Here is a 23019-nt window from a genome sequence, read left to right on the forward strand (position 1 = left end):
GGTGTCCCTATTTGATGTAAGTCATAGGGCACCCCCTATCAGGGGTTTACCCTTAAGTGAACTCCCTGCAGGTGGGCAGGAGTCAATGTATAGCCTGGCTTCACCCCAGTGCCAAAGCCAAACTACTCTCATCTGTAACCAATAAAGTTGTGGCCTATTTGAACTCATAAACCAAAATAGTTCATGTGCTTTATTGTTCTCCAGGGAACTTTGTGGCTCGGGTGCCTCGGGATGCAACTGCATTTGTGTGGAACTCACAGGTTTTTCACTGAATCATAGAAAAGCACCAGAATGGACCATTTGAGCAGTCCATCGGCGGTGCCATTCAGCTAAGTCTGGCCTACAGTGTGCCGCACAACCCAAGAGAAGGGGCGTGGCAGAAAGGGGGTTTTCAGAACATGTTGCTCCAATTGTTGCAAGGGAGTTGAACGCCATTGTACAGATATGGTGATGTGGAATGTTATAGCTGCTTGGGAAACCTCATCAATTGAAGTACCTAATGTAATAATAATTTTTAAAAGGTAAAGGTAAACGACCCCTGGATGGTTAAGTCCAGTCAAAGGCGACTGTGGGGTTGCGACGCTCATCTCGCTTTCAGGCCGAGGGAACCAGCGTTTGTCTGCAGACAGCTTTCCAGGTCATGTGGCCAGCAGGACTAAACCACTTCTGGCGCAACGGGACACTTTGATGGAAGCCAGAGCGCACTGAAATTCTGTTTACCTTCCCACTGCAACGGTACCTACTTATCTACTTGCGCTGGTGTGCTTTCGAACTGCTAGGTTGGCAGGAGCTGGGCCAGAGCAACGGGAGCTCACACCGCCGTGGGAATTTGAACCGCCGATCTTTTGATCGGCAAGCCCAGGAGGCTCAGTGGTTTAGACCACAGCGCTACCTGCGTGTAATGTAGCAAGCTAAACAAATGGCAGCTGTTGGCTTTACACGCTAGCTTCCATTTTAAAAGCTCTCCCCATTCCCACTTCCAAGATATGTGAAAATAACTGTTTCAGTGATGTTCGGATATAAATGGAACATGGTGAGATTGTCAGCATGAGAGCAGCATGAGCGAGTCTATTGCTAGCCTGTTGTGTTTCTGCGTGACGCTCCTTTAAAGAGTTTGCTGGAGGGCTTTACAATTTGTTCTTTGAAGACTAAAGTGCTATACAATACACAGATGGTGTGTTGTTCTGCTGGTGGAGCATGTTGGCTTTTGCTTAAGGTTTCTGATTCATAGGAACCTAGAAAGCTGCCTTATCCTGAGTCAGACTGTTGTATTATCTAGACGGAATGCCTGTTGCTTTCTAGCATTTCAGGCAGGGATCTCGCCCAGCCCTACATGGGGTTGTAAAGGATTGAACGTGGGACCTTTTGCATGGAAAATGAATGTTCTACCAATGAGCTAGAGCTCTTCCCCAAAGAATTATATTTTTATTACTTATTATTTTTTAAATATAATTTTTATTAATTTTTCTGTTTTACAATTTAAAATACTCATTTTACATCCTTAAGATATCAATGACTTCCCTTCTTCTCTTTCCATGGTTCATTTTACATACCATAAATCCCTGCGTATTTTACACAAACGATACCATTCAGTATTCCATTATTGCATCCATCAGAACTTATTTACACTGTTGAATTTATCTTAATTATGCCAGCGTTTTCAGCTGTACACAATTATTTCCCATATATTCAATAAATATTTTCCAATCTTCTTTAAACGTATGCTCTTATTCTATATGTGAAGTCCGCAAGCTGTGCATATTCTGTCAACTTAAGTTGCCATTCTTCTTTGGTTGGGACCTCGCTCATTTTTCATTTTTGGGCTAACAAAACACAGGCCACAGTTGTTGCATATATAAAACAACCTTTCCTGACACCTGGGGATTGCAGTCTGAATTATCCTCAACAGAAAGGACTCTGGGTTTTTGGAGGGATAGTACCTTTAAACAAAGAACAAAGTACCCCAAATAATTCTCTCCCCCCTCCTTCTGTATCATTTTATTCACAGGGGTTTATTTTCACATTCCAGTGAGAGAAAGTTATTGCTTCTGGAGAGTGAACAATTGAGCCTTAACCCTTATTATAACAGTGCAATTTCTGCGCTACTACAATAAATCTTATGGCAGTCTTTTCTTTTTTGTTGTTATGTTTTTAATTAGACTTTATTTCCAATCCAATATCAATTACAAAAACATCAAACAAAATCTCAAACATTTCCAAAAGCATACTTACTCTTGTACCCTGCATATCCCTCCTCTCCCCCCCCTCTGCTTCCCCTCCCTCGAGTGTGATTTAAAACCTGAATTTTCCAGTTCCTGTTACTTTCCCAGTTGCTTTGTTACAAAAAAATAAACCTATTTTGTTTCCCAATGTTTCTTGTCGTTATTTTCCCGTGCACTTTTCCACTTCCTTTTTTTTACCACAGCGTTAATTCAGGACAGTACTTTCCCATGTATTCTTTAAGCCCTTACCACTCTTTAATTAACTCTTGGTTTGAGCGACCCCTGACATTAGCAGTCAGTTTGGCCATTTCGACAAATTCTATTAATTTAGATCTCCATTCTGCTAAGGTCCATTCCCAAAGAATTCTAAAGGGTGAGCACACCTGAGCCCCATTTCTAGGGCACCTGTAGTTGTTCTTAATCCTACTTCCAAGGCAGCATGAAAATTTTATATAAGGGAATTGCAGATCAGGTTTGGAGACCTATTAGAGATTGACAGAACGCTACTGAAGTCTCATCTAATAGTATGTTTGAAGGGTAATAAGGGCAGTCTTGCTTGGGGTTGGCAGCTCATTGCTTACTGAATTACAGCTACCATGGGTGATTGATTGATTGATTGATTGATTGATTGATTGATTGATTTGCTACCATAATTTCCACCGCATCTTTGGAATTAGACAACAGGAACAACATAGGGACATAGGACCATTAGTCCATCTGGCTCCATGTTGCCGATGGTTGACTCCCTATTGCTCTCTAGGGGTTTAGACTGGACTGTCTCCAGATTGCACTGTAAACGTTCTCCATCTTGTTTCCAATGTCTACCTAGGAGCAGATGTGAGCAATTTGATGTGAGCAAAAGTGGTCACAACGGGCCACTGGTGGTTCTATCACTCCATTGACGTGGCCTGATCATCGAAGGTCTTTGAATACCTGGAATAGCTCTGCTGAACAACACTGAGCAGATGTAATAGTATTAGAGAGGTCAGATTCCTCTGCTGTTCTCCCCACCACAGAATAGGCCCTAAAGCAGTCTCTGTTCGACCACATTCACCCTGAGTCACCATTGTTGGACTAGTCTACCTTCCCAGAAAGGTCTGTCTCTGTGATGGATCTTAGGTTATGCAACTCTCTTTGTATGGAGTTCAAAATGCCCCCCTCCCTGAAATCATCTTCCCTTTTATTGTTCAAAGAGACGGTGGAACTCCACATGAGGTTGAAGTCCTAGTGGGAATTCAGCACTATTGAGATTAGTACGGTTCACCCCCAGCAAACGTTCTTGATGTTAGTGTGTAAACACTGACTTCAGTTTCACAGTAAATTGGTGGTGCAGAATGTGGCAGCTAGACTGGTGACTGGGAGTGGCCGCCAAGACCATAAAACACCAGTCTTGAAAGACCTACGTTGACTCCCAGTACATTTCTGAGCACAATTCAAAGTGTTGGTGCTGACCTTTAAAGTCCTAAATGGCCTCGGTCCTGTATATCTGAAGGAGCGTCTCCACCTCCACCATTCCACCCGGACACTGAGGTCCAGCTCCGAGGGCCTTCTGGCGGTTCCCTCACTGCAAGAAGTGAGGTTACAGAGAACCAGGCAGAAGGCCTTCTCGGTAGTGGCTCCCGCCCTGTGGAACGGCCTCCCATCAGACGTCAAGGAAAGAAACAACTACCTGACTTTTAGAAGACATTTGAAGCAGTGATGTTCAATTCTTGAGAATAATCTTTTGGAGAAAATTCTCGAGAATATTCTCAATTAATGAGATTAGAGAATTTGCATTTAAAATAGGAGAATATTCATTTAAATGCATTGAAAATGATATAATTTTAATGCGTTGAAAATGATACAATTAGTTAATATACATGTTTATTCATGGGTAAACTTGTTTAGAGGGCAACCGCAAACTGTACAGGTACTTTTATTCAACGGGGCAATGCAGTGAATTCACATTCTTAGATTTGGCATGTTAATGTTTGATACAAGTAAATTCAGTAATAGATTATCTTGTTCTAATAGCTCTAACACTGACTAAAACACAGCTTGATAAACAAAACTATATGCATACGTATAAAAAGAAGCCATAAACATTAAATATATTATCATTATATGATAATATATTTCAGTATGTCATTCTCTGGTAAGTGGCATCTTGTACCGTTGAATGGCATTGCAAAAAACCAGTTACTGGCACTAAATAAAAAAATAGAAATGTCAACTGTTTAAATCAAGGCCACCTCACACGCTGTTACACATAATTGTATAGGCCAAGGTACTTCAAGTTTATAAAGCATTAAAGCTACTTTCTGTACAAAAAAAACACACTGTATGGCCTTAGAATTGCTAAGAATAAGGTCACACCAAAATAGAAAAAAGGCTATTACATATAGTTGAAATACATACAAATTCAAATGTTTATCAAATTAAATGAATAGCATTTTTAAAACTAAAAAACTAAATAAAAATAAAAATGCTTTCTGTAGCTCACATTTCAGAACTGCCAATGGTGAATGCCCAGTAATGTAACTTGATCCAAAAAAAATCATTATTCATTACTTACACTGGCAATATCACAGCTTGACTTATTATTTAATAGATTTTTTAAGTGTGGATTGTAAAACCGGTTCTTACATTAGAATTTACAGTTTGTGGAGAATATTCTCCAGAGAATTTTCTGGCAGAGAATATTCTCACCTCACATCCATAATCTGAAGGCAGCCCTGTTTAGGGAAGTTTTTCATGTGTGATGTTTTATCGTGTTTTTAATATTCTGTTGGGAGCCGCCCAGAGTGGCTGGGGAAACCCAGCCAGACGGGCGGGGTATAAATAAATAAATTATTATAATATGATAATGATAATAATGATGATGGTTGGGCTTAGTAAAACAAACCAAAACCAGCACACAGATTCCAAGACATATTTATCATATCTAGTATCATGTTGACACAAGGGTAGTGTGGCCGGCTGAGTTAACTCATATAGCTTCACTACATCATGGAATCACAGAATTGTAAAGTTGGAAGGGGTCCCCAAAGGCCATCTAGTCCAACCCCCTGCATTGCAGGAATCTCAACTAGATTGTGCATGGCAGATGGCCCGGGGCTCACCAAAGCTGGATCTGGGCATGCAAGAAATGCAAAACAATTACCGTATTTCCCGGCGTATAAGGCGACTGGGCGTATAAGACGACCCCACAACTTTTCCAGTTAAAATATAGAGTTTGCGATATACTCGACCGCAGATTCTCCACCCGGCGTATAAGACGACCCCCGACTTTTGAGAAGATTTTCCTGGATTAAAAAGTAGTCTTCTACGCCAGAATATACAGTATTGTGTTTGAACTGAAATTGTTGGCGTCTGCACAGCTGCTCTTTCTTCCACTCGTCCCTTCCTCTCTCCACCTTTCATTGCTTCTTCAGCCAGGCTGCAAGTGTGCCAGCTTTTGTCTCCGGTGAGCTTAAAACATTTAAACATTACTGCACCAGGGCCGGATTTAGGTTGGATGAGGCCCTAAGTTACTGAAGGTAATGGGGCCCTTCATATGTCCAGCTGTCCTTTGTCAACAACAATTTGTTGCTGTTTTTCTTGAGTTGAATATATGCTATATGGTAATTTATGGACCTAATAGGTATCTAAAGCCATTTGCACATGTTGCCGTGCAACCGGTCCATGCAGAATGTAGGCACCCTATATATAGAAATGAGCAAACCAGTGATGTTTTAGGCTAGCAGGCAGGGCACATTACTTACATCATCGCAGCCTACACAACACAAAACCCTGTTGCTGTATGTAGGTTTTATTTTATTTGTTTTTTTATCTTTTATTTTGAAAATGTACATCCAGTTTTTTTCCCCTTTACATTTTTGGGGGCCCCTAAAAGAGTGGGCCCCTAAGCTATAGCTTGTTTAGCTTATACGTAAATCCGTCACTGCGCTGCAGCAAGGAAGAGAGAAAGAAAAGAGGAACAGATGGGGCAATAAAAAAAGAAGACGAGAGATCTGCCTTGCGCTTTATGGCTGAGCTCCTTGAGTAGGGAACGGAGAACAGGCATTCTTAGAGCTGCTTGTTTCAGTACATGATGTGCTGACTGCACAATACTTCAAGCAAAGTGCATGCAAATTAGGAAATAATAGGATATTGTCCAAAATAGCCATCATGCTAGATGAGACAATCAAGAGAGCGTTTTCTGAGAACTCTGCTTTCCACGTCAAATCCATGTGTTGTTTACGCACTCAGTGCCAAGCAAGCATAACATTTCATAGCTGCTAGTGGCCATGGACTCTGCTTCTAGCAATAGCCGCCTTTTCCTAGTCTCTCCCCCTCCATACTCACAGCAGGAACAAGAGCAAAAATGACTCACAAACCGGCATTTAAATGGTTGGAATTAATCCAGGGCTTGAGAACACACCGCTATGCGTGTGCCTTGATGTTCTTACGTTGCTAAGCTGAGAGCTTGCGGGCAAAATTATCCCCACAAGATGAAAAAAAATGCTTTGTTTTTATTTGTGCGTATAGAACATCGCTTCATTTGCAGCCAATGCATCTGTGTTTGTCTTGATCCAGCCGGGAAGCCTCATATGCATGGAAGCAGCTTTGCAGAGGTCTTCCAACTGCATAAGGAAATTGCATGCACAAATAGCTGCTACTGGCAAGATCATACAGGCCAAGCCAGCGGCAGGGATTATTGAGTGCACAGCCCTTTTATGGGAAACTGGAAATCCACCAATCAGCTTTCTTCGAAATAGCTGTTTGGCACAATTCTTTTCAAGGATGACAATGATGATGATGATGATGATGATAATGTGGCTTTTTCTGCTGTGCTCATATATTGTAGAACTGGCCTTTAGCTTAAACTGGTTTTTTATGAAATAATTTTTATTTGATTTTACAAATATAAACTTATAACAAAAGCAATTACATATCATACAAAGAGGTTTCTCTGAATCTCAAGATTCCCCTCCATGGGTCCTAATGTCAACATTTACAACTGCATATCATTCTGTTATCCACATTTTTTTTACCCATCTGAATTTTCCATAGTCTTTGTTACCTTACAAGTGTGCTTAAAATTCTGCTAATGTTTTCATCTGCTTGCAATGCTCTCCTAAATAAATAATAATTTCCGCCCATTCTTTTTAAAAGTTATTGTCCTCTTGGACAAAAACCAAGAGCTTAAACTGGTTTTATGCAGGTGGTAGGGCAGCCCAGTTACACATCACCCCTAAAGAAGATGCACACTAGCGAAAAAGAGGAGAAACAAAATTTGCAAACATTTGGCTTCTGTAAACTTCCATTATAGATGTGCATGTAGAAATAATTGATGGAAGACAGCTAGGCTGCCTTGGATTGCCTGGTTACAAACAAACATACCTCATGCAACCAGTGCCATGCGGTCATTGGAGTAAGGGGATGCGGGTGTCGCTGTGGTCGAAACCATGGAGCCTCTTGGGCTTGCCGATCAGAAGGTTGGCAGTTTGAATCCGCGCAACGGAGTGAGCTCCTGTTGCTCTGTCCCAGCTCCTGCCTACCTAGCAGTTCGAAAGCACACCAGTGCAAGTAGATAAATAGATACCTCTGCAGCGGGAAAGTAAACAGTGTTTCTGTGCACTCTGGTTTCCGTCACAGTGTCCCATTGTTCCAGAAGCAGTTTAGTCATGCTGGCCACATGACCTGGAAAGCTGTCTGGGGACAAATGCCTGCTCCCTCGGCCTGAAAGCAAGATGAGCACTGCGACTCCATACAGTGGTACCTCAGGTTACAGACCCAATCCATTCCGGGGTGCCATTCGTTCCCAAGCGGTGATATCGCGCATGTGCGAAAGTGCGATATCGCGCTTCTGCCCATGCGCAAACTGCGCAGAACGCTTCTGCGCATGCTCGCCGGGTGAAACCCGGAAGTAAACACTTCCAGGTTTGCCGTGTTCGGAACCCGAAAAAACACAACCTGAAGCACATGTAACCTGAGGTATGACTGTAGTCGCCTTTGACTGGACTTAACTGTCCAGGGGTCCTTTACATTTTAAGGTAAAGGTAAAGGGACCCCTGACCATCAGGTCCAGTCGTGTCCGACTCTGGGGTTGCGGCGCTCATCTCGCTCTATAGGCCGAGGGAGCCGGTGTTTGTCCGCAGACAGCTTCCGGGTCATGTGGCCAGCAAGACAGAGCCGCTTCTGCCGAACCAGAGCAGTGCACAGAAATGCCGTTCACCTTCCCGCCGGAGCGGTCCCTGTTTATCTACTTGCACTTTGACATGCTTTCGAACTGCTAGGTGGGCAGGAGCTGGGACCGAGCAACGGGAGCTCACCCCGTGGCAGGGATTCGAACCGCCGACCTTCTGATCAGCAAGCCCTAGACTCTGTGGTTTAACCCACTGCACCACCTGGGTCCATTCCTTTACCTTTTACGTTTACCTAAATGTTCTGCCTCCCTAAATCATGGAGAGCTTTCGCCCAGCTTAGGGAGGGAGGTGAGAGGCTCTGATGGGTCCAAGATCTGTCCTGCCATCTTCCCAAAGCCCATCTGGTTTTTGGAAGGAGGCAGGAGGGCTCCAGCATCCTTTTCTGAGCCCTGGCACCTCCTTCGCGAATCCTGTGAAGCTTCTGCCCAGCTTAGGGAGGGAGGCGCGATTCTCACATGTGCGACATCACACGCATGACATCAACATATCCCTTGCAAGCTAGGTGCCCCGGCCCTAAATGTCCCCCTATGAAAAATTTCACTGCATGCGACTGCATCCCCCTGGTCAACATGCCAGCCTAATTGGTAGTATATGTTGGCTAAAAGTGACTCCCAAATAAAAGTGTGTCGTGTTGAGCACAATGGCACTTAATATTAGCTTGCGGCTGTGCCGCTGGAGCCAAAGCATGTTTCATTTGAAGCATGCCTCACATGGGACAATTATTTGATTCCTGCTCCTTTTATTCCCTGCCTCCTTGCCTGGAGTACCCCTTAAACAGTTCAGGAAATGTCAGGAAAACAGAACCAGCTTCCATTAAAGCCCCATTATGCCTAGTGGGGTTTACACCATTGGTGAGTTTGCAAGCCTGTGTGCACTTACTTGGGAATTAGCCCCACTGATTTCAAAGAGTTTCTTTTTTACGAGTAAGCATGCATTAAACTGGTGTGCATGCACATTTATTTATACAATGGTACTTTGGTTCTCAAATGCCTTGATACTCAGATGCCTTGATTCCCAAAGTGTTCCAATTTTCAAAAAAATAATAATCAAAAGTTGAACGTCTGATGTGGTTGTCGGCTATTGTTTCTGGGGCGCCTGCACCAGTCAGAAGCCGTGCCTTGGTTTTGGAACATTTCAGAGTCAAATGGACTTCCAGAATGGACTAATTTCCAGAACCAAGGTGCCACTGTATTTGGCGCTTTTGTATTTGCTATTTATTTTCTGTTTTTGTTTTTGAGGCTTTTCCGGTTAATTTTGTTTTTGTGACTGCGTGGAACCCAGCTCAGCTACTGATTGATTGTGCGACTGCAGAAATGGAAAAAAGCCCCCCCCCCAAATACAAAGAGTGACTATCATCAGTGCAGGTAAGAAAAAATAATAATTCTAATTTTGATCATCTACAGTATTTTATAGTACAGTACATTGGTTATTGCTTTCATTTTATGTATCAATGGTCTTGTTAGATAGAAAAATTCATGTTAAATTGCTGTTTTAGGGACATACCAAAAGCTCATACCAAGAACAAACTCAGTTGGTCTCTAAGGTGCTACTGGAAATAATTTTCTATTTTGCTGTTTTAGGGGTTGTTTTTCAAAGTCTGGAACGGATTAATCAGTTTTGCATTACTTTGTATGGGAAAGCACGCCTTGGTTTTGGAACAATGGACTTCCAGAATGGATTAAGTTTGAGAACCAAGGTACCACCATATTTATATTATTTATATTTATATGTATATATGGCTCAGGGAAGCCTTTCAATACTGTTTCATAGACAGAAAGTTTCTTATTCTGGTTTTGTGTATTTGAGCCTTCATTGCTTTTATAAAGCATTCATGGTTTGCTGAAAGTTTGTAGACCACTAGCCAAAGGGAGTGGTGGTGGTTCTTTTCTTTTTCTTTTTTAAAAAAAGCAAAACTTGGAATTAAAAGTAGAGTAGGAACAATATACATTCAAAGGCTGCCATCTGTTGGTCAAATATATTTCTTACAGGTTGCTTGGCACGGTGGAGACATACTGAACAAAAGGAATCCAAAAGGCGTTATCCTTACTTATTGATAGGAGCAAAGTAGGGTGGAAAGAGAGACTTTAGCTGCAGTCAGAGGTCTGTGGAGGCTCAGCCTGGGATATAAGCTTGGGAGAAAAATGTGTTTCTTATCATAGAATCATAGAGTTGGAAGAGACCACAAAGGCCATCCAGTCCAACCCCCTGCCAAGCAGGAAACACCATCAAAGCATTCCTGACAGATGGCTGTCAAGCCTCCGCTTAAAGACCTCCAAAGAAGGAGACTCCACCACACCCCTTGGCAGCAAATCCCACTGTCAAACAGCTCTTACTGTCAGGAAGTTCTTCCTCATGTTTAGGTGGAATCTTCTTTCTTGTAGTTTGAATCCATTGCTCCGTGTCCGCTTCTCTGGAGCAGCAGAAAACAACCTTTCACCCTCCTCTATATGACATCCTTTTATATATTTGAACATGGCTATCATATCACCCCTTAACTTTCTCTTCTCCAGGCTAAACATACCCAGCTCCCTAAGCCATTCCTCATAAGGCATTGTCTCCAGGCCTTTGACCATTTTGGTTGCCCTCCTCTGGACACGTTCCAGCTTGTCAGTATCCTTCTTGAACTGTGGTGCCCAGAACTGGACGCAGTACTCCAGGTGAGGTCTGACCAGAGTGGAATACAGTGGTACTATTACTTCCCTTGATCTAGATGCTATACTCCTATTGATGCAGCCCAGAATTGCATTGGCCTTTTTAGCTGCTGCATCACACTGTTGACCCATGCCAAGTTTATGGTCTACCAAGACTCACATGTACTGCTCTCAAACCATGTGTCACCCATACTGTATTTGTGCCTTTCATTTATTTTTATTTTTACCCAAGTGTAGTACTTTACATTTCTCCCTGGTAAAATTAATCTTGTTTGCTTTGGCCCAGTTCTCTAATCTGTTAAGGTCATTTTGAAGTGTGATCCTGTCCTCTGGGGTATTAGCCATCCCTCCCAATTTGGTGTCTATACTGTAGACCAGGGGTCAGCAACCTTTTTCAGCCGTGGGCCGGTCCACCATCCCTCAGACCATGTGGTGGGCCAGACTACAGTGGTGCCCCGCTAGACGAAAATAATTTGTTCTACGAATTTTTTCGTCTAGCGGTTTTTTCGTCTAGCGAAGCGGCAATGACAGCCGCGCTCCGCTAAACGAAAAAAAAAAGACGAAAATTTTTCGTCTTGCGAAGCAGCCCCATAGACTTTTTCGTCTTGCAGGGCAGCTTCCGCTAGACGAATGCCGTTCGTCTAGCGAGTTTTTCGTCTAGCGAGGCATTCGTCTAGCGGGACACCACTGTATATTTTGAAGAAAAATGAACGAATTCCTATGCCCCACAAATAACCCAGAGATACATTTTAAATAAAAGGACACATTCTACTCATGTAAAAAACATGCTGATTCCCGGATCCTCCGCGGGCTGCATTGAGAAGGTGATTGGGCTGCATCTGGCCCACGGGCCTTAGGTTGCCTGCCCCTGCTGTAGACCATGCTTGAGGATGTTCATGCAAACTGGCTTCCGTGGAACTACGTATATGGTGGACGTGGGGGGCATTTTTCAGCACGAGGGCATACCCTCCAGCATCCCTCAGATGAAAATAGGGACATTTCTAAATCCCCCTCCCCACAACTGACCTTTCTTGACCCCCTCCCCCATTTTTGCCGCCCCCCAGCATTTCCTATCAGAAGAAGGGAAAGTGACGCCACCACTTCACCAGTGAGACACAGCACACTGGTCCTGAGAAAACCCCTTAATCCCGATTGCGTTTTATTTTATTCTTCGGTAGATTTACGAAAAGAAAAAAACACACCGCAACCTGCTCCGGTAGGGAGTTTGACTGGGGCATTTGTTGCCGGGCGTTTGAATGAAACTTCTATTTGCGTCAGCCATCGGCCATAGCAATAAAACAACAATACGATATACAAAGAATAGAAATAAAAAGTCAATTATATAAAATACATTTTAGGGTTTTGAATCAATAGTCAAATGGCAGCTCTTATTCTGATTGCCCCTTGCAACCTTTGCTGTCACCGGCTCATCTTGATCTGCCAAAAGAAAGGACGCTGTGGCAGTGGTTGGGTGACCCGGAATGGACAATAAAAGAGGGGTGATAATCTCATTCCTCAAGTCTTTACAGAGTGCAAACCAGAAGGGCATGCACCACTGATTGGTACTGCCATCTCCACCGGGACATAAGCGTTTTTCGTGTGGAATCTGTTGGAATCGTCTCTCAAGTACAGCCGAGGGCAATACATCCAATCTTGTGAGAGTAAAAGCATGTCTATATTTTAGAATTGCTAGGTTACTGCATTAGCCCATGCGTGGTATTGTTCTGCTTTCAGCTTGGCTGCCGTGTTTGTGTGCAAGGTGCGTTGCATCTGCGTTGGCAGCTGCCGGGAGCGTGGGAAAAAAATGCGCCACCCATGATATGAGAGGAGGTGGCAGTGATCAAATACACAGAGGTTAAATACTTACTAGCAGGGATCATTTCGGAGATGTTACAGTAGCACAGGAGCTGGGAACTATTTTTTTTCTGCTAGGGGCTACATCCCCTTGGAGGACACATGGTGGATACATGGAGGCCAGAATAACCCTACACTCTCACAAGATCACTCGTCCCACAAACTTCATGCACAGTTGCCAGCGTTCCTGCGATGCAGACCCTGCTTGTGGTGCCCTGAGGAAATGTGGCTTGGGGGTGTCACTACAAAGGACTGGGCCTTCTTAATGAAAGCAACCCACCTATGGAGCTCCGTCATGGCAGAAACCCAGAGTGCTCAGGTGGCTGCTTGAGATGAATTCATTCTGGAAGGCTTTCGGAGGGACGCCATTTTATAGAATGCAATGTTTATTCTGATTGTGTATTGTATTTTGCATAGGGGGGTCCCACTTTTGCTTTTATTGCGCCATTTTTGTTAGATGAAGGGATGAGATGATGGGAGGGCAATGAGAAACAAACAAACAAACAAACAAACAAACAAACAAACAATAAAGGTTGATGCTAATAAAGAAGACTTTTTAACAGGTGGAAAGGGGGTGGTGGGGGAAAGATCTAGGCCAGGCATAAGCAAACTCAGGCCTTCCAGATGTTTGGGGCTACAATTCCCACCATCACTGACCACTGGGTCCTGTTAGCTAGTGATGATGGGCATTGTAGTCCCAAACATCTGGATGGGCGGAGTTTGCCTATGCCTGATCTAGGCACAGCTGTCAACTTTTCCCTTTTCTTGCAGGGAATCCTATTTGGAATAAGGGAATTGCCCTTTTAAAAAGGGAAAAGTTGACAGCTGTGGTCTAGGCAATGCTTAGATTGCCAGGGGAATGGGTGTGTGAGAGAGACACGAAAAGTTTCATCAAACTCTTCCATGTGCAACTTATTTGCTGTTGCTACAATCCTCACTAACAGCGTTTTCATACATCTCCCTGTTTGTGAACCCGGAGTTAAGAGGAAGTGTGTGGATTTTGGTAATGCAATAATTAGGTACTTGGCAGTTCTTACTGTGTATTAATAATAATATTATTAATGATAAGTCAGTAAGAAACTGAAATACAGAAACACACCAAAAGATTAAACAAAATACATGGAAAAATCCAGCAGAGAAGGTGCCCCTTCCATGTCAGCATTAAATGCTGGTTATTAACAGGCATAGATTTGAATTTGGGACTAGAAAATGGGCTTGCTATTTCTTCTACTGAATTTTAGGTTTAAGAGGAAACTTTTCCTGGAAAGGCAGTCAGACAGAGAACAAGTAAATATTGAATAATGGTCAAATTAAGGGTTGTATCGGTTCCCACAAGATGCTCATGATAGCAAATTCATGTCCATCCTGGAGGTTTGAGGCAGTCCAAGCTCCTGCATATAGAGCAGGAAGGGGTGCTGCAAACTATTTCTCACCTCCTTCTCATGCTCTTCTAGATTGGAAAAGATTTGGAGGTGTTTAATAAGAACTGGTGTTTGTTTGTTTTCTGCTGGTATAATTATGTATCCTCAGAGGCTCAAGATAATGGACATTGCTATTGACCTTATTCTAATTTTGTATGACGTATCCCATCTTACTGTTGTTTTAATGAAAGTGCAGTCTATAAATATGCCAATAAATAAACAAACAATGCCAGGACACAGATCTCATGTGCTTTCCTGTTAGGATCCTTTTTACTCTCTCCCTTTCACCTGATCTTTTTTTTATCTGTTTTATGTTGCAGTATTTACAAAGCCCACCCCCACTCCAAGAAACACGTAGTTATCGTGCTCACTTTAAAACTGTTGTGAAGACACTGTCATTTTATCATCTGCTCACTAGATGGCACTGGCCTTAGCTGCATTTGGATGGAGTCAGGAGTTTCCTCCTCCTGCTTTTCTTATCTTTAAAGACTATGAACACATTACTGGTTTAAAATGCAGTGAAGTCATCCCCGCTCCCTGTGTTTGAAGCTGTATTTGCACCTTTCTGTACACATCAGTATGCTGTGTTTCCACCTCGCCCGCAGCCTGTCCACAGCAATGGGCAGAGAGCAGGCAGGGATGCAAACTGTCCGGTTAGTTTCCTGCTACAGTCATCGTCAGATAAAGTGCTGGATTCGGGGAAACCACATCAAACCACAACATTTCCAGAAAACTACAGGATAGCTCTGCATCCTAGGTAACATTCTGTGTACACAGATTCAAAAACCACTAGTGGGAGAGAGGGCAAATTTTTTGTCTAGCTTTCTGAGAGGTGTGTCTCCTTGCCTTTATAAAATTTCCCAAACACTATGAGTAACTTGAAAGGACTAATGGCATGCAAAATGTAAGGACATTCCACACCTTATAGGAATAATACAACCACATGTCTCGAAGGATTCACCATCAGTTTGAAATTGCCGTCAGCACCCCGCTAAATGGACCAATAGTGTCACTTAGGCTTGTACTGTGCCTATAAGGCACAGGTCTGAGCTGTTTTGCCCTTGTCCTTCCGCTTTCCCTGAAAAATCTGCTCTTTAGTGCTAAATCGGAACAAACGGAAACCCACGGGAAATCTGAAAGCAGCGGGGCAAATGGAAGTGTCAACGAGCCCTTGGTTTAAGGCAGCTACCGAGGTGCCCAGTCCTATCTTTAGCTTCTGAGTTTACAGCACACATTGCCTGCACCTTCTCAAGTAGATCTTTGCAGCTACAAAAGCTTAGAAACATTAAAACATAAACTGAAATGTGCAGGCAGCTGAATTTTGCACCTAATACGACAGCCTGAGCGTATCAGCATTCCCACAGAACCACAACAGATATAGATGACCCTGGGCAAGTGAACATGACATTTCCTAATGACTGGACTTCCAGTTACCTCGCTCCCACTCCCCAATCTAGATCACTCACAAACTTCTATGAACCACAGGCAGGGCTTGTATGAACCACAAAATTCATACGAGGAAGGGCTTTCACCACAGTAGAAACATGAAAGGCTGTGGTCCTAATGCAACTCCCACCACCATCCGTGGAATCTCTCGTGATATAAATTAGCCCCGAACAAAGGCACTGAGAAACCAGACCAAGGAAAACAAACAGCCAGAAAGAATTGAATAAACAGATGTTTGTTTTTCAAAATCAAAATGTAGACCATATGAAATAATATAAGAGAAGCATTTTCTGTACATAAATGGTCAATGAAAACAGAAGTTCATTAAAAAAAAACTATTTAAAAAAGGCATTTTGCATTCATAGGACCTAGTGCTAAGATTTCTGAATCTGCTTGTTTGGCATTAGTTTACATTCTGCAGCATTGCTTGATTACAAAGAGATATTCCAATTTTTATGTCATGATCCTATTTGTTGCATTTGAGGTGCTGGAAAGACTCAACTGTTGTACCATTCCTCATAGGGGAATTCCTGCAGTCCCATGATCATTTTGGTTACTGGTCTTCAGGGACACAATTAAGGCAACAAAAGCACTTCAGAAAGCTCAGTGGAAGGCTGTGGAATGGATCCAGCACTGTTTAGGGGCAGCGCTTATGCTCAATACAGTAAATCTAGGAGCTCCTCAGGGTGCTAGAGGAAGGAAATTCAGGGGTGCGCCTTCCGCCAGCCAGCTTCTTGCAGCAATAATGCAGGCTAAGAGGGCTTATTTAAAATGCTACAAACTATGCATGGGGACCAATGAAAGGATTTCTGCATAGTGGGTGCTAAATCTGAAGGCTCTTGGTTCAGTCACATCTAAGCCTCTCCATGCCAGTGCTCACCTGGAGATGCTGAGAGGCAGCAAAAGTCTTTCAAAAGCTGATGCCCATTAACTCTTGTGTCTTCCCATGGAAGTACTGCAGATACCGGTTAAGATTAGTTGCAGTGCTGGTGGCTAGTTTGTGTATTTTATTTATTTCGTTACTGTGAAAATTATAGTTCAATTTAAAAAATGTATACTCAGAAGTCAATCAACAAGAATCACTACTCAAGTAAATGTCCTTAGGTATTGCAGCCTTAAGTTATATAGATCAAGAAAGAGCGTGTGGTTAGGTTGCTGTTGTGGAATAATTAGATTTCTGTGTTCAATAGGACTTAACAGTGAGGAAGAAGTACTAGCAGAGGCCAAAGCAAGGCTCTTGTTTAGCACATGAACAACACACTACTTCTGTATTTTGCATTGGCAAACACAGTTTAAGGCTGAAATTGGCTACTTGAAGCAGGCGCAGGACTCAGTTCCGGTCCAAAACCAATCCGTGTTGACTGTGCCAAGGAAAGGTTATGAAAGTGACAGTATCAATATTCCTTATTTACTAGGAACAAATAAGGCACTGAATATCTCTTAATAGCATTACAGGTATTCTACTGAGAGCAGGAAAAGTGCCTGGGGACAGTCTGCTCGGTTCTCCAGCATTCATGCCAGTCCAACAGCATCAATAGGTTAAAAGCATAATTAATATCCAAAGAACAAATGCAACACCACTTGGAAAACGATTCCTGCAGAAATGCTCTGAAAAGCTGCAAAGGCATTTGTACAGCAAAACTCTTTTCACTGGAGAGCACCTTCATTCTTCATACAGGTAGGTAGCCGTGTTGGTCTGCCGTAGTCAAAACAAAATTAAAAACAAAATCCTTCCAAAAGCACTTTAGAGACCAACTAAGTTTGTTATTGGTATGAGCTTTCGTGTGCATGCACACTTCTTCAGATACCTGCATGCACACGAAAGCTCATACCAATAACAAACTTACCGGTAGTTGGTCTCTAAGTTTTTATTTTGCTCATTCTTCTATTTTGCCTCCTGCATGGTGCCTCCATATGCAACCATCGGTATTCAGTACACAGTGCTCTTATTGTGCCATGTCATAGTAGAAATTGCGCAGCCTGAACTCCACTGCAGAAAATCCTGGCCGATCATCGACGCTGTAAAAGAAAGACATTAATTTTTTTTTTGTTATAGGCACACACATCCTTTGCTCTCTCCTCATTTAAGTCCAGATGGGCAATTTCCAGCCATCATTACCTCAAGACCAAAAGTGGAGATGGGGTTTGACCACATGTGCAGGTAATGCCACAAAATGTTGCTCCCCAACAGTGTCAAGAAGGTCCTGAGAGGCACCAGGTGGTAGTTTGTGAGGGCAATACACACATTTAGCCCCTAATTCCGACTCAGCAATAAACAGCAAGCTGCCTTACATCAGATGAAGCAAGAGAATAATATGAGAAGAAATGCAGGTATAGTTGAAGTAAAACTGCAATTCCTGACTGCAATGTGAATACAGAGTCTATTCCCACCCCCCACAAAGGGGGTGGGAGCTCTCCAGGAGAACCTGTGAGGCTGGGAGGAATAAGCTACTTCTTGACCCTTCCTTGAAGACCACAAGCAGAACTGGATCAGCAGCCAATAATGCTCCTATGCCTTATTCAACTTGTCTCAGAGATATAGATAGGTGTTTTGCAGAAAAGGTACTTAAAGGGGCCCCTAGAACACCATCCCCTGGGATTAGTTTGTTCTGGGTTCCCATGTGACCAAGAACATTTCCTAAGTGATCATCATCTAAGCACCCTATTGCAATAATTTAGGGCACCCTCATCACTGAAGGGTCTTCTGTTTGTGAGATGTGCCGAGAACATCGCTGTAGTTTTGAGTTTTTTTAAAAAAACACCCCTATGTTTAGATGTATATTTTTAATCAATTTTCTCACATTGCACAGCTGTTGTAGCCCAGTGTCACTGCTCAACAAGCTTTTGTCAGTCTGTTTATGGAAAATGCTGTACTGGAAACAATCAGCTGCTATGTAGCTGTGCAAAGTGGTTATAAAAAGTTATGCAGCATCTCATCTAAAAGCTTCCGTATTTTTCGCTCCATAAGATCACTTTTTTCCTCCTAAAAAGTAAGGGGAAATATCTGTGCATCTTATGGAGCAAATGGTGGTCCCTGGAGCCAAATTGCCCAGGGGCCAAAAGCAGATCGTGCTTTTTTTTTTTTTTTTACAAAGAGAAAAGGGGGCATTGAAAGGACCCTGCTCAGCAACAGATCGGGAGAGAGATAAGAGTCCCTGGCTCCCTTTCAGCCCCGCCCCCTTGCCCAGGCCTCCATTGTTGAATGTGCTGCAGAAGGAGGTTGTTTGTTTCCCCAGCGACATGTGACTGGCTGATTAGATTATCTGTCTGGAAACTGTAGAAGCAGCTCCCTTTCCTTAAGAAGCTGCAGAAATGTGAATTGAACCCCATAAAAACGGGGCTTTTCCCCTTTTGCAAAAGAAGCTTTGCTTTTCCCCCTTTGCAAAAAAGCTGCACAAATCCGAGCTGATCCTCAAAAAAACAGGGCTTTCCTTTTGCAAAAAAGCTGCAAAACTTTGAGCTGATCCTCAAAAAAAACAGGGCTTTTAGAGGAGGAAAACCAGAAAAATATTTTTTTCTTGTTTCCTCCTCTAAAAATGAGGTGTGCCCTATGGTCCAGTGCACCCTATGGAGCGAAAAATACAGTATATTGCAATTTGGCTTGCAGGGCGTTGCTTCTCATTTTCATTACTGTGTTAAGTAGTGCAACAATTATTGTTAATTCATATTTTATCCCTTTGGCTTGAAATGTTCCTTGAAGGGCAGTTTGCACCTTTTTATTTCGTGGTTTAAAATGCAGAAAAAGTGAAGACAGAGTAGGGAGTGAAAAGCACAAGAAATCCAATACTGTATTTTTGTCAGAAGAAACACAAATATGATGATGCTCACTTATATGTCCAGCATAATTTCATTAACTCATAGACCTCAGGTGGGCATTTTTCTGGACATTCCATTCGCTCTCCTCTTTCAATCATCTGAGCAACCTCCCCACCTTTCATACCCTGCAACAGAATGAGAAAGGATTTACTTATTTTTTGTCAAACTCAATTATTGAGGGACAAGTGATGCTCTGCAACAACATGGAGTGTAGAGTGCTCCTCTTCTTGGTTCCAGCATCTTTATTCTGCTCGTGCCCACAACCCAGATCTGCTTCCTACCCCCGACAAGTCCATCGGCTCTCAGTGCCCACTCAGCATGCTGAATCTGCATTCTGGGTTCTGAGTTGGGTAGGCATATTTGTGCTGAATCCCACCTATACGAAATTCTGCGCTGAAGTCTAGGGCAGCTTTTTCTTCTATCCCTTGGGACATTTAAAAATAGATTGTTAGTGGGAATCAGGAAGAGACCGATCCAGACAATGAGATACCAGTAGTTCTTTTTACATTTATATATAGCTGCATATATATCTCTGTCCTCCTGTTCCAGCCACTCCATTCACCCTTCCCCTCAGTTATTCCTTTATTTCTCTTCCCAATCTATCACTAGTCCATGTCACTGAGTTATTATAGGGCTGTTTGGGGTATCCCGCCCCCGTTTGTTTCCGCAATTTTTTATATACTTGAGCATCCATCAGCATGACTCTGAGTCTGCTAGTGGTAACATCTTGTGTTCCAGTGGTATGGTTTTGGCTGCATAAGCACAAGCACAGAAAGACCTGAACCTGTATTAAAACATGGATGTTGAATGAAGGAAAGCAACATATAAAATGTACCTTGTATGGCTTTTGCCCATAGGAAAAAGCCTCCCACATTAAAACTCCAAAACTCCAAACATCGCTCTTGCTCGAAAATTTGAAGAAGTTCATGCATTCTGGAGCATACCACTTGACCGGCCATTTCCCATAATGTTCTGCCTACAATGGTGCCACACATAAAAGAGAATATTAAGACATATAACACATCATACAGCAATAAGAGGAAGCAATTATGGTTTTGCACAGTTTCTGAAGTCCACCCTCTTCTGATACCATCAGAGGGGGAAGGTTAGTCACTGGTGGATCTAGTTTCCCAGTACTGCATCATGTTGCAAGCCAATGATGTCATCGGTGTGTGTGTGTATGTGTACACTGGTGTGTGGGCAACCTGCTAGAATCTACTGAGCACATATAGCTGTACCTGCAGCCTCCAGGCCCCTGCCTTGCTCAGCTCCCAGCAGTGATGGCTTGCATGTTGTAAATAAAAGAATTTTTGAGAGTGTGTGTAGCAAAGGAAAGATTCCTTGCAGAGGCATGCCTATTGCCCTGATCATGTTTCGTGTTGAAGGACAGCTAACAAATTTTAAACTACAATGACGGTGCATGCATATTACAGAAAGCCAGTGACATCATGAGAAGAAATCTCAGTCGAGACAAGTTACAGGGTGAAATAGTACCTTGTAATAATCATTAGAACCAAGAGCTTTGGAAAGTCCAAAGTCACTGATTTTGGCATAATGCTGTGTAACCAGCAGTACGTTTCTCGCAGCTAAATCTCTGTGCACAAAGTTGTTTTCTTCCAAATATTTCATCCCCATGGAAACTTGATGAACCAGCTCAATGATATTCTTTTCTGCGACAACATCTCTGAAAAACCAGAACTAGTTTACTACTTTAGCAATTTGTAGTAAATTTTCATTCCTCATTATTCCACTCCATTTATTTTATTTTATTTTTTTGGTAATTAACTAGTTGTTCCTGGATTTTGCTTGTGTGGAATCCAATGTTACACAAGTGGACCTGCTCTTCCTTTCCTGTCCCTTAAAGCCCCACCCCCTCCATGAGCTAAAAATCTGTTTCCAAGGGTTATCAAACTATCCAGAAAATATTTTGACGGCATGTGCCCTTTTGCTTCCAGTCAGCACCAGGCCATTTGCTTTCATGTGAGGGAAATGTGGAGGGGGAACAAATACCTCATAACTACCGGTAGCTAAATACTTATGTTACCAATCCATTATGTGCTTACACTTTTCAAGAACGAAGGAGTCCCACCTCAAAGGGATCCATACTGGAGAACAAACAGTAATGATACACACAACTCTTTTAGAGCATATCTTCACCTTTTGACTGAATTTCACAAATGTGGCGGGAAAGTAGAAGTTCTTTTTTTACAAACTAGTAGTAAATGTGCTCTTGGAGAAAATAAAGCTTTGGAAAATTACTCAGCTAGTGATTAGTCCATCAGTTCTGCCTATTAACACACAATAATTCAATAAATAATATGGGCGGCCAATTTACCTGTGTTTTATCAGATATTTATTCAAGGGGCCAAGTTCAGCCATTTCCATTACCAACATCCAGGACTCAGCCTCACATATGCCTATCATTCGGACAATATATGGGTTATCCAGTTGTTGCATAACATTTGCTTCTCTCAGCAGTTCATCTTTTAAGGAGGGGTCGTTGCTTTCGTTCTTGAGAATTTTCACAGCCACTGTCTTCTTTCCTCTGAAAAGAAACCACCAGGAAGCCTACATTATATGCAGTGCTCAAAGTGTTCTTGTCTGTCTGCCATGTGCTCAATCAATCCAGTTTTCTACTTCCAAATGTGGCTGCGTGCAACACATCAGAGGAGGAATAGGCAACATTGCATAATTCATGCACTATAAGTCCTTCTAAAGCAAAAGCTATGAAGCAAAATATACGGGTACAAATATGAATGAAGGTTAATTGATTTCTTTCCCACTGATGGGAAAAAGGAGCACTCTTGGGGTGGATCGGTGGTGGTGGTATAAGCACTTAAATGGATATATTCCTTTCAAAGGCAAAAGTTCTTGTTGCTCAAAGAAGAAAAGGAAAGCTTTACTGTTTGGTGCGTATGTATCAAAACAGGTCAAAGACCCAAAGTTATGAAAACATACTGTACTGTATTCAGGAAACGTATTTAGAAGGGAATAAACACAACATGCATAGGACAATGAGCAATGCACACATGACGGAACACTGTTCGTTAGTCTGTTTCGACAAGTGAATCTTTTGAAAACACATCCCAATGGCGTTAGGAGACAGCAAGGTTCTTGTGCCTTTAACAGCTGTGTAACGCATAGAAAACACAGGAAAACTTTCTCTAACACGCTACATTTTCTCAAGAATCAAAGAAATAGAAACCATATATATTTTATACACTTCTGTCATAAAAAAACAAGCTGAGGAAGGCATCTATGCCGAAACGGGGCCCTGTCCTGGTCTCCAGTTGTCTCATTATACATCTGACAAGCATCGTAGAAGCCCTTGCATCAATTTCTAAAAGACTTTCAAGAGATTTTTCAATGTGAAACCATTTTTTCATTTAAGACTGCAATTCTTAACAGGATTAACACTATATTTGTATTTACTTATGAG

General features: G+C 42.4%; 1 protein-coding gene across 2 annotated transcripts in view; it reads right to left on the bottom strand.

Annotated features, from left to right (window-relative positions):
- Positions 1-17634: 17634 nt before the first annotated feature.
- Positions 17635-23019, bottom strand: part of SYK (spleen associated tyrosine kinase) — a 35819-nt gene continuing 30434 nt past the window's right edge. For both annotated transcript variants that reach the window (XM_033164350.1, XM_033164349.1), the window contains 5 exons: positions 21916-22125; positions 21075-21264; positions 20416-20556; positions 19593-19705; positions 17635-17783 (listed from right to left, as the gene is read on the bottom strand). In XM_033164350.1, coding sequence (XP_033020241.1) covers positions 17711-17783; positions 19593-19705; positions 20416-20556; positions 21075-21264; positions 21916-22125 — 727 coding nt within the window. In that variant the 3' untranslated portion in view covers positions 17635-17710. The remainder of the gene's footprint in view (positions 17784-19592; positions 19706-20415; positions 20557-21074; positions 21265-21915; positions 22126-23019) is intronic.

This window comes from Lacerta agilis, chromosome 11 (assembly GCF_009819535.1).
Source record: "Lacerta agilis isolate rLacAgi1 chromosome 11, rLacAgi1.pri, whole genome shotgun sequence".
Lineage (NCBI taxonomy): Eukaryota > Metazoa > Chordata > Lepidosauria > Squamata > Lacertidae > Lacerta > Lacerta agilis.